Genomic DNA, 16968 nt, shown 5'->3' on the forward strand with positions numbered 1-16968 from the left:
AGTTGGGTCATTGTGGGCTACTAGTAGGGGGGCTACAATGTCTCAGCTCTATCGACCAGCCACTTGTTCCATGTATTCATACGTTCACTAAATTCTGCAAGTTCGATACTTTTGTGGCTTCATCTTCACGGTTTGGCCGTCTTGTTTTGCAAGTTCCTCAGCGATCTCCCGCCCAGGGGGGGAAACTTTGGGACGTCCCCACGGTCTTGAAGGTTGTGCCAGTGTTCCCTAGTGGCTGACAGAAAAAGGAGGATTTTGGTACTTACCAATTAAATCCCTTTTTTGAAAGCCATAGGGTACACTGGCCGCCCACCCATCGCTGTTCTCTTTCCTTCATTGTTGTTCTGTTGTGTTTAATTGTTATGAGCTCTCTTCCCTCGTATAGTTCTGTTATCCTGTTCTCGTCTCCTCTCAGCTAATTCATAACTGAGGAATTATAGGGGATAGGGAGGAGCCGGTGTCACTTCTTAGATTTTTTTAAAGTGCCAGCTCCCTGTAAATCCACCATCATCACCGACGGTCTTGAAGTTGTGCCAGTGTCCGAAAAAGGGATTTATCGGTAAGTACCAAAATCCTCCTCTCTGCCACAAACAAGCCCTATTAGTATCCTGCGTCCCCTCGCATGGCTCACTTTGCTCGCCTTGCTTCGGGCAAGGTTCCTCGCTCAGCTACTGTTGTGCTCTGCACAGCTTACTATTACCAATCGTTGTCCACATGGATGGTAAAGTATGAAAAAATAGGAATTTAATACATACCGGTAATTCCTTTTCTCCTAATCCGTAGGGGATACTGGGATGGTAATAGTTACCATGGGGTATAGATGGTGTCCATTGGAGCCATGTCACTTCAAAAATTCCTCAGTGTGCTGGCTCCTCCCCTCTATGCTCCTTCTGCAGACTCCATCTAGAAAAACTGTGTCCGAGGAGACGGACATACTTTGAGAAGAGGAAAACCGATAAGAAAAAGCGATGAGATACAAACCAGCACACCACATAACAAGCGGAAAGCAACACTATCCAAAACTTGAAAACAGGGACAACAACAGCAGACCAAACAACAAACACAAGAACAACTCTTGCAGGAAAACTTGAAGCACTGAGGTGGGCACCCAGTATCCCCTACAGACTAGGAGAAAAGTAATTACCGGTAGGTATTAAATTCCTATTTTGTCTAACATCCTAGGGGATACTGGGATGGTAATAGTTACCATGGGGATGTCCCAAAGCTCCCAGAATGGGTGGGAGAGTGCTGAGACCCCTGCAAAACCGAGCAACCAAACTGAAGGTCCTCAGTAGCCAAGGTATCGAACCTGTAAACTTTACAAAAGTGTTCGAACCAGACCAAGTAGCAGCTCGGCATAACTGCAAAGCTGAGACACCACGGGCAGCCGCCCAGGAAGAACCTACCGACCTTGTGGAGTGGGCCTGAACAAAACTCTGCAGCGGCAAGGCTGCCAAGGAGTAAACCTGTTGGATAGTCATCCAGTTCCAACGAGCAAATGACTCGTAGCATCATAGAGAACAAACGGAATCAGATTTCCGATATTGAGCAGTTCTCTTGACATACACCTTCAAAGCCCGAACAACATCCAAGGTTTTAGAGGAAACTGACGTGTGAGACAACACAGGAACCACTATCGGCTGGTTGATGTGAAATGCCGACACAACCTTAGGCAGAAACTGCGGGCGAGTCCTGAGCTCCGCCCCTGCTCAACAGCTAGATACAAAGATGCACCGGCTGTTGGGCAAGAGACTACCATCTTGCCCAACAGCCGGATACAGAGATGCATCGAGATTTGCAGAGGTTTCAGAACTGAGCGCATCATCGTTTGGATTGTCAAGGCCTTGTCCATAGGAAGGAACACCTTCTGAGACACCAGGACCAGGATCATCCCCAAGAACTGCAGTCTTTGTGATGGTACCAGGTGTGATTTCTGCAGATTGAGAATCCACCCATGATCCGTCAGAAGCAGTGTAGTCAGGGCAATGCTTTCTAACAACCGAGCTTCGGACACAGCCATTATGAGGAGATCGTCCAAGTATGGAACGATGTTCACACCCCTTACGCGGAGTTGTAGCATCTCTGCCATCACCTTTGTGAACACCTGTGGAGCAGTGGATAGGCCAAAGGGTAGGGCCTGGAACTGTAAGTGATCTTCCTTCAGTGCAAACCTGAGGTAAGCCTGATGAGGCAGCCATATTGGGATGTGAAGGTACGCATCCTTCCAGGCCTGAAATCACCGCTCTGAGGGATTCCATCTTGAACTTGAATATCCTTAGGTATGTGTTCAGAGATTTGAGGTTCAAGATTGGCCGAACCGTCCGGCTTCGGTACCGTGGCAGGCTGAAATAAAAGCCCTTGCTTCAGAGTAGAGAGGGAACTGGAACAATAATCTCCATTTGTTGCAGTCGTTGGATGGCCTCTAGCAAGGTAACTTTGGACACGGGTGAAGCTGGTAAGCCTGGCCTGAAGAATAAATTACTTGTTTTAAATACAACCTCCGTTTTCAACTTTGCATGTGCCATATCTATGGATGAGAACCAGCGGGGTTGACACGTAAGGATATACTTATTAGAGGAGGATATCCACAAGACACAGAAGGTGTTGGACTGCCAGCGTTGTGGTCAAAAGGATCAAGTGGTAGATAGAAGAGAGATCCCGCTGCCAAGAAAGATACCTTTACATGCACAAACCAAGGGGGTTCTATTGTAAGTGTGTTTTCAATTGACCATATGAAGTGCACTAGGAAACCCTTGGGAGTCCATCACTAAAGCCCGCACAGATTTAGATTGCTGTGTAGAAGGTGATACATTACATTAGATTCACAATCCAGCGCCGAGGGGTGGCAGCATGCTGTTGGAGTGCGCGCACACACCCTGGGGGTAATGCGAAACAACACCTCAGGAGCTATGTCCTGTCAGCGGGGATCCGGACCATCCCATCAAGAGGTTGGTTTGGTACCCCCCCTAAGTCCAACGACGCAGGCAAACTGGTTCCAGCCAGTGCTGCCTGAAAGTAATCCAATAAAAAAAAGTTTTGAAGAAATCTCTCTGGAGCTCCAGAGAATGCACACGACTCCTTGGGCACATTTTTCTAAACTGAGTCTGTAGGAGGGGCATAGAGGGGAGGAGCCAGCACACTGAATAATTTTTAAAGTGCCATGGCACCAATGGACCCCATCTGTACTCCATGGTAACTATTACCATCTCAGTATCCCCTAGGACGTTACAGAAAGTTGAATAAAATGTAAAAAAAAAAAAAAAGGGTCTGCTTTGAGGGTGTGTTGATCTGTTGAACTGAACCTTGTTTGATACATATGAGCATTTTGACAATGTCTATAATATTTGTCCTATTAAAAACACGTTAAAGGTTAAAGAACACAGTACGCAATTGGCGCAAAAAGTACCGCAAGGGTACTCCCTTAACTATACCTTAAGGAATGTACTTATACTGTAAACATTTGTGCAGTGACAATGTGTAGATGTAATGCAGTGTAACCTTATTAACTTAAAAGCTGTTTGAGCGTCACCGACGCTCTGTGAATACTTAACACTATAATAAATACACAACTACCGGGCTTAGGGTCTAACGCCTTATATGAATGTTATACTTGCAAAAGGAATAATACAGTACAAGTCATACACTACAATATAACATAGACTAACTAACCAGGTAACTACACAGGAAATACAATACAATACTATTACGTTTAAGGGAAAAAATGAGGGAGAAAGAGGAGAAGAGAGAGAGAGAGATATGGCTCACAATAACTATAAAGACAATATGGTTGCAGAGAAGCTTACACATGTGAGGAACAATCGCTGCGCATGTTAGTCAATGCTGAGAATCTTTGTGGAGAAAATACTTGAGCTTACCCATACTGGCTGTCCCTATATACACAACCCTACAATACCGCATGGGACAGAAGCTAGACTCCATTTTGGGAAACCTCCCATGATTCCAAGGACTGCAACACATGGTTGAAAGGGGGATGCTAGCAGCCATTTTAGATTTGCAGGTCCAAACACATGGCACTCTCTGCTACACCACAATCACATAGCAGAAGACACAAGACTCCATTTTATTCCAAAATGTCCAAGCCTCAAAACAATGCATATGTTCTGATTTTACAATTCCAAACCATCTAAATCACCTTTCACAATTTCAAGCAAACACAGTATCTCAATAACCAGAGCATATGAGCTATCACAAGACCAGACCACCAGGTACCCACAAGTATCAGCCTGCCATTGCTACAAGCACATATTCAAATGTAACTGCATGGTGGTATTCATGATTAACAAGATATATTATAACAAACCAGCACAATCTATTTTAAATCACCATAGGCAAACAAATACCACAAATGCTATGCTACAGGTTGTCTAATGTCCCAGCTACCATCACAGATTCCCAGATCTATCACACAAACAAGTTACAATATCCTATTTAAACCAGCACCATTGACCTTAAAGCAATCTGTCTATATTTCCTTATCTAGCCATGTGAATTCAATACTTAGCCTTTAGCTTGGAGATCAGTCCTGGGGATGTAGCCGTCATGCTGCTGGGTGCCAGGTAGCTGTGTGAGAGTCTGAGCCCTGTGATTTCCAGTGGATAATATCATACCTGCATTCCAGCTGTGGCGGTGTGTTAACCACAGGAAGTGTGTCTTTCTTGTATCATGGAGCTGAGCATGTGAGCTTGGTTATGCAAAATGTTGGGTGGTGACTAACACATTCCTGTCTTCTGGAGAGCTATTGTTTGGCGAATACAAAACAAAACCCTGTCTCTGGGTTTTGTTCGATATTCATGATGTCCACTTTCAGTTGAGACAATGACATCTCAGCAATCATTCTTCTGGAGACAAATCCAGCCCCATTTCGTAAACACAGGTGTTGGCCCTCCTCATTGAGTCTCAAAGCTCAGTGTAATTAAAGGCTATTGTACTCCGTCTGCGGGAAAGATACTGATTCGGAATACAATTAATCTTCAATTACTATTCCTGTGCTTAACTATGCATATGAAGATGTGAAGCCCTCCCAACATGCAAACTATTGTTTGGGGAATCTCTAAGGTCAAAGAGCCATTTGAGACCCACTGATACCTGCTGGACTCAGGGGAATATTAACTTATAAAATACATTATATGGTTAAATTATGTAACGATTGAGTCGCACGCTATGAACACAAACTCTACCGTAAATGCGCATACCGTGCGCCTGCGGGTGCACGCAACAGCGAGTATGCGCACGCACGGGAGAGCTCACGCATGCGCAGCGCGGACATGTATGAGGTGCAAATATGGCAGTGTGCATAGTGATATTTTTCTGACTTTGACAATTTCAAGATTCATAATAAAAAAGTATCCTTGATCCTTAAATGTACCTTTTGTAAAAATGATTTGCTTTGTAGACAAAGGGATATTACTAAGATATGAGGTTTCAGCATTGTTAGATCTTACAGAGCTATTGTATCCTGGTCTAGTTATAGAATAGTGGTGCGAAAAACTGGTGTCTTCACCTTGTATTTCCTCTTTCAGCAAAGCTCTCGCTGATTATTCAAAAAGTTTCATCGTCTCCATAATAGTGGGGAAAGATCTCGTGCCAAGGTAAGGACCCATGATTGGAATGTGTATCTCGCTGCACTGCCTACTGACTGTCTCAGACCCTCACTACTAATGAATATTTGTCCTGCACAGGTTGAGCTTACCCAACATGGAAGACCTGAAAAGCCGAATATTAAGGATGGTAGTCAACTGCATCCGGCCCAAGGTGTGTGACTGTGGACTAAGAGCAGCTGAAACCTATAACATGCGTTTTATCGTTGTGTCATCAGAATCCATGGCAAGAGTGTAGATTATTGCAACATGGCTCCTTAGTGTAACATGCACCCCTTCCACGGCTTCACTGTGACCCTATGTCATGGTATTTGTATGAATTTATAAAGTTTTTATCGGGGTCCATATTGGATGTTTATAATCTTGGTACGTCCCAGTAGGCGATTCAGGCCTGTAGAGAGCAGGTCATAAGCTAGCAGCTAAACAAATAAGACAGCGGAGTTAAGCGCAATAAGCAATAAAGAGCCAAAGTAGAATTGTAATTATTGTATCTTAAGGTCCATACACATTTGACTATGTTGCTCTGTGAGCGACGTCGTCTAGTGTTTCCCGCTCCCGGGCCGGCCGGTCGGCGACCGCCTGTATACACTGAGCGATATGACCGCTCATATCGCTCAGTCACTTCACGCCTCCGCCGGCAGTGCATGCAGCTCCTGGACGACTGTCCAGATAGTGCATGCATGCACTGCCGACAGCTACGATTGTTGCCGACCCGCGGGGCCGCGCATTGGTCGTCACTGGCGGCATACACACTTGCCGATTAAAATGAGCAACGTCGCTCAGGGAGGGAGAAAATGAGCAATTCGCTCATTTTATTGGCAAGTGTGTATGGTCCTTTACTCTCTAGACAAGGAACATCACAATATTAATCAATGATCCACGCATCTGTTCTCAGTGTGCTGGTTACAATTCTGCGTCCTTTCAATTAAATGGAATTATACATATTGAAGGCTCTAGATCTGTGTATGGAATTAACCTTTTGTATGTGTATTTTTTATGTATACCAATAGAGCAGTAAAGGCTGTTGATTATTAAGCCATACGAGTCAGAAAACCTCCATTAGTTTACTAAACTCTTTTTTCCTCTGCTGCGTACACAGTACCAGATCTTGCTGCGTGGCTGTTGGTATGAAATATTTGGTGGCAATCCAGATGATTTCCCTACCGAACTGGATGGACGAAATCTGGCGTCTTTGTCACAGCCACTGCTGGCGGAACAGAGCCTCCTGGTTCAGAAGTCCTCCTCATACAATACCCTGACAGATGGGTCTCCTGCAGATTCCCCTCGACACCCTCACCTGTATCTGCCTGGAAAAATCATCCACATTACAGAAGACAGCAGATCGGGGTGGTAAGCAGACCCCATTCATTGCACATTTCTTATTGTTTCCAGCGGCAGAACTATTTTCATTATTTATTATTATTATCTTTTATTTATATGACGCCACAGGGGTTCCGCAGCGCCCAATTACAGAATACATATACACAAAACAGTGACTTACAGTTGAAGACAATATAGGACAAGTACAGGGTAACTAGGCATAACTACATCAGTAGACGACACTGAGATAAGTATCAAGGTGGCCGAGAACTGCAGGATTTGGGCAGTTGAGGATTAGTAAAGTAAGAAAAGGATAAGCACATGAGGGAAGAAGGCCATACTCGTCAGAGCTTTCATTCTAAAGGGGAGGGGCAGACAGACAGACAGGGGTGACACTGATGGGGTAGATCGAGCGTGGGACAGAGGGTTAGGATGAGCTTTTGGCTGGGTTTGGTAAAGAAGTGGGTCTTAAGAGCCCATTTGAAGTTCTGTAGAGAGGTGGAGATATGTAGAGAGGTGGAGAGATTATGGACCATAATTACAAGTTAGCATGTCACGGTTGCCCTGCTCTTTGTGTATTCCCTAAATACACTGTACACATATTAAGTAAAACATTAGTAACCTTCCAAGGACAGGTAGCAGTTTCTTGTGGGCAGGTTCTCCCCTAATTGCTGTGGGTATGCTTCTTTTGCAGGCTGTGTTTTTCTGATGTGAAATACAATGCAGCATGGTCAAAGGAGACTTCATTCAGCAGCATTTACATCAGCCCCAGAATGATCACAGACCACATGCCGGACATTGTACTGAATGCCCTACAGAGCCTGTGTCAGGAGAGGGCCACTTGTGTTCCCTGTCAGTCTCCGCAAGGCGTTCTACACACCAATCGGATCTAGCCCAGACTGCTCTTGCATGCTGCGCACCTTCCTACCTTTGTGGATCTGCAGAAAACATTGAAAGTGTTTTTATATTGGGAACCTTCCTTTCCCAACATGAGGATGAAGCAGCTGCTGTGAAGCAATCTGGGTGGAGAGGAAAGGACGGACATCTGTTAGCTCTTGCGCTATCCTTCCTGTGTCAGACAAGCCAATATCTTTTTCTTTTTCGTTTAATGGAAGATTTGAAGAAAAGCAACAAAAGTAAACCATTAAAATTCCCCATTAAATGATATATGTCCTTATGTAATTTAAGGAGACTATATGGGGTCTATCCATGTCTGCAATGCAGGTTATTGTGTCTCTTTAGTGATTTATCTGTGTGTAAGAATAAGTGTGACAGGGTTTTGCTGCTGTGTAAAGTGTGGCGCATTTATTAAAAGTGGTGCGAGTGTAAGAGGTGCTGTAATTCACAGTAACCCCATCTGTTTTGGTTTATTTTTTCTATTAGTACTTAGAAAATGAAAGGAAACAGACGGTTGTCATAGAGATCTTTTTCTTATGCATCAGGTTTCATAAGTGTGTTGGGTCTTTGAGTATTGTCTGTAAGGAACGGAATGCAGAGATTATTGTTCTAAGCGTAAACTTGGATCGGCCATTACTCTGCAGTTCTGTAATATGAGCTTTCAGTGCCTGCACCACTCACCTGCTGCTGCTGCTTTGGGGTCTAACACACCCATCACTAAGGGGCAGTTCAGTTCTGTGGGATGCACACAATCCACCATATATAGTAGGCTCAACATTGCTCCAATGTATCACTACGGGGTACGAGGAAAAAAGTGATGTTGCTGAAAAAGCACATGGCAGCCATCACATTTCATTGGATTGCCCTCTAATAGGTCTCCCAGTCATCTGTGCTTCCTGCAATAAGTAATCTCCCTTTCATACACATCAGTAATAATAGAAAAAGGCTGCCTGACCGAACAACTGTATAGTAACCATTATACACCATGTATGTAATTAGGGAGTGTTTGTTGGGTCATGTATACTCTATAGGAGGATACACACACGAAATGTCCAGTACTACTTATTGCAATTATTATGTACATACATACATACATACATACAGTGCTCCCTTGTATGACACCTCTCTCACTTACCACCTCATAAGATCTTCCCAAAATAAGTGCATTCAAATGTATAGTACTATGTTACCCTATTTAAGAAATGTGATCTCTGTATGATACGTATATACACAAATTATTATATATATTATTTTATACATACAATTTTTTTTTCATAATTTCTTTTTATTTATTTTTATAAGACAAAAATGAGTATTTATATATGGGAGGGTGTATCCGGTGATTGTTAGATCAGTTTTTGCACTATTAAAAAATATACTAAAACACTGAATAGCTCAATATTATTTGCTTTCCATTTAAGAGGGGGAAGGGGTTTTGGGGCACACAGTCTCCGGGAGCCACACGACTGGAGAAGCAAACAGGGGTGCCATTAGATTAGTTCCCAGAGAGTGAGCGGGACAGTATGTGTGATGGTGACAAGGGGAGACAGGCCTAATGGCGATTAAATTCTGTATCACACAGATAACATGAGCAGCTGATCTGCACACTCAGGCTCCTTCTGCTTCATTGAGGATCACACATTTCTGGCAGCAAACATAGTTATGTCCTAATTTGGAAAAAAAATAACATTTAATTTTCGTTTTAAATATAATGTTAATAAGCACATGTTATGTCGCAATTAGACAGGTAATATTTTGGGGGCTGTATGTACTGTGACGACCACTGAACAGCATTTCCATATCGATGATCATTCTGTATGATGCATCCTAAATACAGCTGGCGGCCAGCAAGTATCAGACATATAACCTGCCTAACATACCGGTAGACTGTACTATTAAAGGAACATGGTTTTCCATAGACTAAAAATGTCTGAGATTTTACAAACATTTTTATTATCCTTGATTTCCAAATGTTTTGCTGTGTGTTTGTTTTTTGGATGTGTTTTGTCCATTTTATTTGTGAATTGGAAATATTGGCGTTTGTTTGGTACAAGAGACTAAATGCACATGTATATAAATTGTGACTGTTCTGCTTTTACTGTGTAAACCTTTCATACATTGCTAAGAACTCTAAATAAAGTGTTTTGGCAAGTCTCTCCTCATGTCAGACACCCCGTTACTACTGGCGTTTGCTTTGCGCAACTGACAGCGGCGAGTTAGTCCTCTGGAAGCGTCACCTCTAAGGTATAGACCGTTCTGGGTGCGGGAAATTGGAGAAAAGCACAATAATGGTCACAGCTTCTCTGTACAGCTTGGCTAGTGGTGTATTTTATTAGAAGGGGTTTAAAATTGGGCATTATGGGTGTAGAGAAAAATCATTCAGTAACTATCCCGTTGCCTTGTAACACGAGGTTCTCTCAATGGTGTGTAAATGTATCATCGCTGCAGTGTATTCAGTAGCTGGTGTTCAGGGTCCCTGGAGAGAATGGAGGAGAGTGGACAGGTTACGCAGTCCTGTAACCAGCTGATGATCAGACTCCAGCAGTGGTGCAGAAATAAAAGGTTCGGGCTTCTAGCTTTCTCCCGTTGCCTTTGGAAAATCAGGTGTAAGGTATAGGTTTGCATTAGAGAGATAGCGAGACCACTGACCTCTAAGCTGGGGAACATTGCTTTTCTCTGTTTGGCGTGGGCTGAAGACTAGATTAGTGAAGAGGACACTTTACATGTTTAGTTAGATGAGCAAAGTTACTTGTTTGTTTGCTCCAGACTCTGAACCTGCCCCCATACTGCGAGGCCATCTAGGGGTAGAGAAAACCTCTGAGTGCTCTTTATAGCTAGCGGTATGTACCTGAGTGTAGTGCAGGATGCAGAGTCTGAGTACAGGGCGCACAGGCCATGTTTCTCTAACGTCCTAAGTGGATGCTGGGACTCCGTAAGGACCATGGGGAATAGCGGCTCCGCAGGAGACTGGGCACAAAAGTAAAAGCTTGAACTAGCTGGTGTGCACTGGCTCCTCCCCCTATGACCCTCCTCCAAGCCTCAGTTAGATTTTTGTGCCCGAACGAGAAGGGTGCATGCTAGGTGGCTCTCCTGAGCTGCTTAGAGTAAAAGTTTATTTTAGGTTTTTTATTTTCAGTGAGTCCTGCTGGCAACAGGCTCACTGCATCGTGGGACTAAGGGGAGAAGAAACGAACTCACCTGCGTGCAGAGTGGATTGGGTTTCTTAGGCTACTGGACATTAGCTCCAGAGGGACGATCACAGGTTCAGCCTGGATGGGTCCCGGAGCCGCGCCGCCGGCCCCCTTACAGAGCCAGAAGAACGAAGAGGTCCGGTGAAATCGGCGGCAGAAGACGTTCCTGTCTTCAACTAAGGTAGCGCACAGCACTGCAGCTGTGCGCCATTGCTCTCAGCACACTTCACACTCCGGTCACTGAGGGTGCAGGGCGCTGGGGGGGAGCGCCCTGAGACGCAATAAAAACAGAAATACCTTAGGATGGCAAAAGAAATACATCACATATAGCTCCTGGGCTATATGGATGTATTTAACCCCTGCCAGTTTTCCAGAAAAAAGCGGGAGATAAGGCCGTCGTGAAGGGGCGGAGCCTATCTCCTCAGCACACAAGCGCCATTTTCCCTCACAGTTCCGCTGGAAGGACGGCTCCCTGACTCTCCCCTGCAGTCCCTACAGAATCAGGGTAAAAACGAGAGAGGGGGGGCACTATTGGCAGCTAAATTATAAACAGCAGCTATAAAAGGGAGTAACACTTATATAAGGTTATCCCTATAGATCTATATAGCGCTCTGGTGTGTGCTGGCAAACTCTCCCTCTGTCTCCCCAAAGGGCTAGTGGGGTCCTGTCCTCTATCAGAGCATTCCCTGTGTGTGTGCTGGGTGTCGGTACGATTGTGTCGACATGTATGAGGAGGAAAATGATGTGGAAGCAGAGCAATTGCCTGTATTAGTGATGTCACCCCCTAGGGAGTCGACACCTGACTGGATGGTTGTATTTAAAGAACTACGTGACAATGTCAGCACTTTACAAAAAACTGTTGACGACATGAGACAGCCGACAAATCAATTAGTGCCTGTCCAGGCGTCTCAGACACCGTCAGGGGCGATAAAACGCCCGTTACCTCAGTGGGTCGACACAGACCCAGACACGGATACTGAGTCCAGTGTCGACGGTGAGGAGACAAACGTAATGTCCAGTAGGGCCACACGTTACATGATCACGGCAATGAAGGAGGCATTGAACATTTCTGACACTACAAGTACCACAAAGAAGGGTATTATGTGGGGAGTGAAAAAACTACCAGTAGCTTTTCCTGAGTCAGATGAATTAAATGAGGTGTGTGATAAAGCGTGGGTTTCCCCCGATAAAAAAGTGCTAATTTCTAATAAATTATTGGCACTATACCCTTTCCCGCCAGAGGTTAGGGCGCGTTGGGAAACACCCCCTAGAGTAGATAAAGCGCTCACACGTTTATCTAAACAAGTAGCGTTACCGTCTCCTGATACGGCCGCCCTCAAAGAACCAGCGGATAGAAGGCTGGAAAATATCCTGAAGGGTATATACACACATACTGGTGTTATACTGCGACCAGCAATCGCATCAGCCTGGATGTGCAGTGCTGGAGTTGCGTGGTCGGATTCCCTGACTGAAAATATTGATAACCTGGATAGGGACAGTATATTACTAACTATAGAGCATTTGAAGGATGCATTACTATATATGCGTGATGCACAGAGGGATATTTGCACCCTGGCATCAAGAGTGAGTGCTATGTCCATTTCTGCCAGAAGAGCGTTATGGACGCGACAGTGGTCAGGGGATGCGGATTCCAAACGACATATGGAAGTATTGCCGTTTAAAGGGGAGGAGTTATTTGGGGCCGGTCTATCGGACCTGGTGGCCACGGCAACGGCCGGAAAGTCCACCTTTTTACCCCAGGTCACCTCTCAGCAGAAAAAGACACCGTCTTTTCAAACTCAGTCCTTTCGTTCCCATAAGTACAGGCGGGCAAAAGGCCACTCATTTCTGCCCCGGGGCAGAGGAAGAGGAAAAAGACTGCACCAGGCAGCCTCTTCCCAGGAGCAGAAGCCCTCCTCTGCTTCTGCCAAGTCTTCAGCATGACGCTGGGGCTTTACAAGCGGACTCGGACACGGTGGGGGCCCGTCTCAAAAATTTCAACGTGCAGTGGGCTCACTCGCAAGTGGACCCCTGGATTCTGCAGGTAGTATCACAGGGGTACAAACTGGAATTCGAGACGTCTCCCCCTCGCCGGTTCCTGAAGTCTGCTCTACCAAAGTCTCCCTCCGACAGGGAGGCAGTTTTGGAAGCCATTCACAAGCTGTATTCCCAGCAGGTGATAATCAAGGTACCTCTCCTACAACAGGGAAAGGGGTATTATTCCACGCTGTTTGTGGTACCGAAGCCGGACGGCTCGGTGAGACCAATTTTAAATTTAAAATCCTTGAACACTTACATAAAGAGGTTCAAATTCAAGATGGAGTCACTCAGAGCAGTGATAGCAAACCTGGAAGAAGGGGACTATATGGTGTCTCTGGACATCAAAGATGCTTATCTCCACGTCCCAATCTACCCTTCTCACCAAGGGTACCTCAGGTTTGTAGTACAAAACTGTCATTATCAGTTTCAGACGCTGCCGTTTGGATTGTCCACGGCACCTCGGGTCTTTACCAAGGTAATGGCCGAAATGATGATTCTTCTTCGAAGAAAAGGCGTTTTAATTATCCCTTACTTGGACGATCTCCTGATAAGGGCAAGGTCCAGGGAACAGTTAGAAGTCGGAGTAGCACTATCTCAGTTAGTGTTACGTCAGCACGGGTGGATTCTAAATATTCCAAAATCGCAGCTGATTCCAACGACACGTCTCCTGTTCCTAGGAATGATTCTGGACACAGTCCAGAAAAAGGTGTTTCTCCCAGAGGAGAAGGCCAGGGAGTTATCCGTGCTAGTCAGGAATCTCCTAAAACCAGGCCAGGTGTCAGTGCATCAGTGCACGAGGGTCCTGGGAAAAATGGTGGCTTCTTACGAAGCGATTCCATTCGGAAGATTCCATGCAAGAACGTTTCAGTGGGATCTTCTGGACAAATGGTCCGGATCGCATCTTCAGATGCATCAGCGGATAACCCTGTCGCCAAGGACAAGGGTGTCTCTTCTGTGGTGGCTGCAGAGTGCTCATCTACTAGAGGGCCGCAGATTCGGCATTCAGGATTGGATCCTGGTGACCACAGATGCCAGCCTGAGAGGCTGGGGAGCAGTCACACAGGGACAAAATTTCCAGGGCTTGTGGTCAAGCATGGAAACATCTCTTCATATAAACATTCTGGAACTAAGGGCCATTTACAATGCCCTAAGTCAAGCAAAACCCCTGCTTCAGGGTCAGGCGGTATTGATCCAATCGGACAACATCACGTCAGTCGCCCACGTAAACAGACAGGGCGGCACGAGAAGCAGGAGGGCGATGGCAGAAGCTGCAAGGATTCTTCGCTGGGCGGAGAATCATGTGATAGCACTGTCAGCAGTGTTCATTCCGGGAGTGGACAACTGGGAAGCGGACTTCCTCAGCAGACACGACCTTCACCCGGGGGAGTGGGGACTTCATCCAGAAGTCTTCCAAGAGATGGTAAACCGTTGGGAAAAACCAAAGGTGGACATGATGGCGTCCCGTCTCAACAAAAAACTAGGCAGATATTGCGCCAGGTCAAGGGACCCTCAGGCAATAGCGGTGGACGCTCTGGTAACACCATGGGTGTACCAGTCAGTGTATGTGTTCCCTCCTCTGCCTCTCATACCAAAAGTACTGAGAATCATAAAAAGGAGAGGAGTAAGAACTATACTCGTAGTTCCGGATTGGCCAAGAAGGACTTGGTACCCGGAACTTCAAGAGATGCTCACGGAGGACCCGTGGCCTCTACCTCTAAGAAAGGACCTGCTCCAGCAGGGACCTTGTCTGTTCCAAGACTTACCGCGGCTGCGTTTGACGGCATGGCGGTTGAACGCCGGATCCTGAAGGAAAAAGGCATTCCAGAAGAAGTCATCCCTACCCTGATAAAGGCCAGGAAGGATGTAACCGCGAAACATTATCACCGCATTTGGCGAAAATATGTTGCGTGGTGTGAGGCCAAAGAGGCCCCTACAGAGGAATTTCAACTGGGTCGCTTCCTACATTTCCTGCAAACAGGACTGTCTATGGGCCTAAAATTAGGGTCCATTAAGGTTCAAATTTCGTCCCTGTCGATTTTCTTCCAAAAAGAACTGGCTTCAGTGCCTGAAGTCCAGACGTTTGTCAAAGGGGTACTGCATATACAGCCTCCTTTTGTGCCCCCGGTGGCACCTTGGGATCTCAATGTGGTTTTGGGGTTCCTAAAATCACATTGGTTTGAACCACTCACCACTGTGGAATTAAAATATCTCACATGGAAGGTGGTAATGCTGTTAGCCCTGGCTTCAGCCAGGCGTGTCTCAGAATTGGCGGCTTTATCTTATAAAAGCCCTTACCTGATTTTTCACACGGATAGGGCAGAATTGAGGACTCGTCCTCAATTTCTCCCAAAGGTGGTTTCAGCGTTTCACGTGAACCAGCCTATTGTGGTGCCTGCGGCTACTAGGGACTTGGAGGACTCCAAGTTACTGGACGTAGTCTGGGCCCTGAAAATATATATTTCCAGGACGGCTGGAGTCAGGAAATCTGACTCGCTGTTTATCCTGTATGCACCCAACAAGCTGGGTGCTCTTGCTTCTAAGCAGACGATTGCTCGTTGGATTTGTAGTACAATTCAGCTTGCACATTCTGTGGCAGGCCTGCCACAGCCAAAATCTGTAAAAGCCCATTCCACAAGGAAGGTGGGCTCATCTTGGGCGGCTGCCCGAGGGGTCTCGGCTTTACAACTTTGCCGAGCAGCTACTTGGTCAGGGGCAAACACGTTTGCAAAATTCTACAAATTTGATACCCTGGCTGAGGAGGACCTGGAGTTCTCTCATTCGGTGCTGCAGAGTCATCCGCACTCTCCCGCCCGTTTGGGAGCTTTGGTATAATCCCCATGGTCCTTACGGAGTCCCAGCATCCACTTAGGACGTTAGAGAAAATAAGAATTTACTTACCGATAATTCTATTTCTCGTAGTCCGTAGTGGATGCTGGGCGCCCATCCCAAGTGCGGATTGTCTGCAATACTGGTACATAGTTATTGTTACAAAATTCGGGTTATTATTGTTGTGAGCCATCTTTTCAGAGGCTCCTTCGTTTGTCATACTGTTAACTGGGTTCAGATCACAGGTTGTACAGTGTGATTGGTGTGGCTGGTATGAGTCTTACCCGGGATTCAATATCCTTCCTTATTATGTACGCTCGTCCGGGCACAGTATCCTAACGGATGCTTGGAGGAGGGTCATAGGGGGAGGAGCCAGTGCAAACCAGGTAGTTCAAGCTTTTACTTTTGTGCCCAGTCTCCTGCGGAGCCGCTATTCCCCATGGTCCTTACGGAGTCCCAGCATCCACTACGGACTATGAGAAATAGAATTATCGGTAAGTAAATTCTTATTTTTTCCGAGTCCCTTTGTCCTGTTCCCATTACAGAGATACTCTTGCGAAAATATCTATGAATCTAATTGGCCCTATGATATAATTTCCCTGGGGTCATCTGTCTTATTACATTCAAAAGGACATTACCTGGCGCACAGGAGCAGTACTCTTACATACCGCCACCACTCACACCATACAATAGAGAATTTTAGTCCTTGTCTGTGCAGGGTGGGAATCCCAACCGAGATCCTGACAGGCCAGGACACCCCTTCATGCTGAAAAATGAGTAAAGCCAGGAATGTCTGTTGCCGTAGCTTATGTTTGTCATTACAGACGTTCCCCAGCTGCCCTGTATAGTTTATTACATGGGAGACGTTCTGGGGATTGCATGATCTAGTATGAGAGGCATTGGGGGAGCACAAATGACTATATACAAGCTTAAGGGTTAGTAACTAGCAGCAGAAACTGATTGTAGCTAAAGAATAACATCAAAGTGTCGTGGTTTACCAAAGTCCTACTATAATACAGTAGATGGCACAGACAAAGTCTTGGTGTGTAGGCTAATTATCTGCAGATGTTGTACAG

At 45.7% G+C, this 16968-nt stretch overlaps 1 protein-coding gene across 2 annotated transcripts in view; it reads left to right on the top strand.

Moving 5' to 3' along the window:
- Positions 1-9991, top strand: part of DAGLB (diacylglycerol lipase beta) — a 128939-nt gene extending 118948 nt beyond the window's left edge. For both annotated transcript variants that reach the window (XM_063934464.1, XM_063934463.1), the window contains exons 12-15: positions 5541-5609; positions 5700-5772; positions 6718-6968; positions 7633-9991. In XM_063934464.1, coding sequence (XP_063790534.1) covers positions 5541-5609; positions 5700-5772; positions 6718-6968; positions 7633-7831 — 592 coding nt within the window. In that variant the 3' untranslated portion in view covers positions 7832-9991. The remainder of the gene's footprint in view (positions 1-5540; positions 5610-5699; positions 5773-6717; positions 6969-7632) is intronic.
- Positions 9992-16968: the final 6977 nt, after the last annotated feature.

The sequence above is a fragment of the Pseudophryne corroboree genome, chromosome 7 (genome assembly GCF_028390025.1).
Source record: "Pseudophryne corroboree isolate aPseCor3 chromosome 7, aPseCor3.hap2, whole genome shotgun sequence".
Taxonomy (NCBI): Eukaryota; Metazoa; Chordata; class Amphibia; order Anura; family Myobatrachidae; genus Pseudophryne; species Pseudophryne corroboree.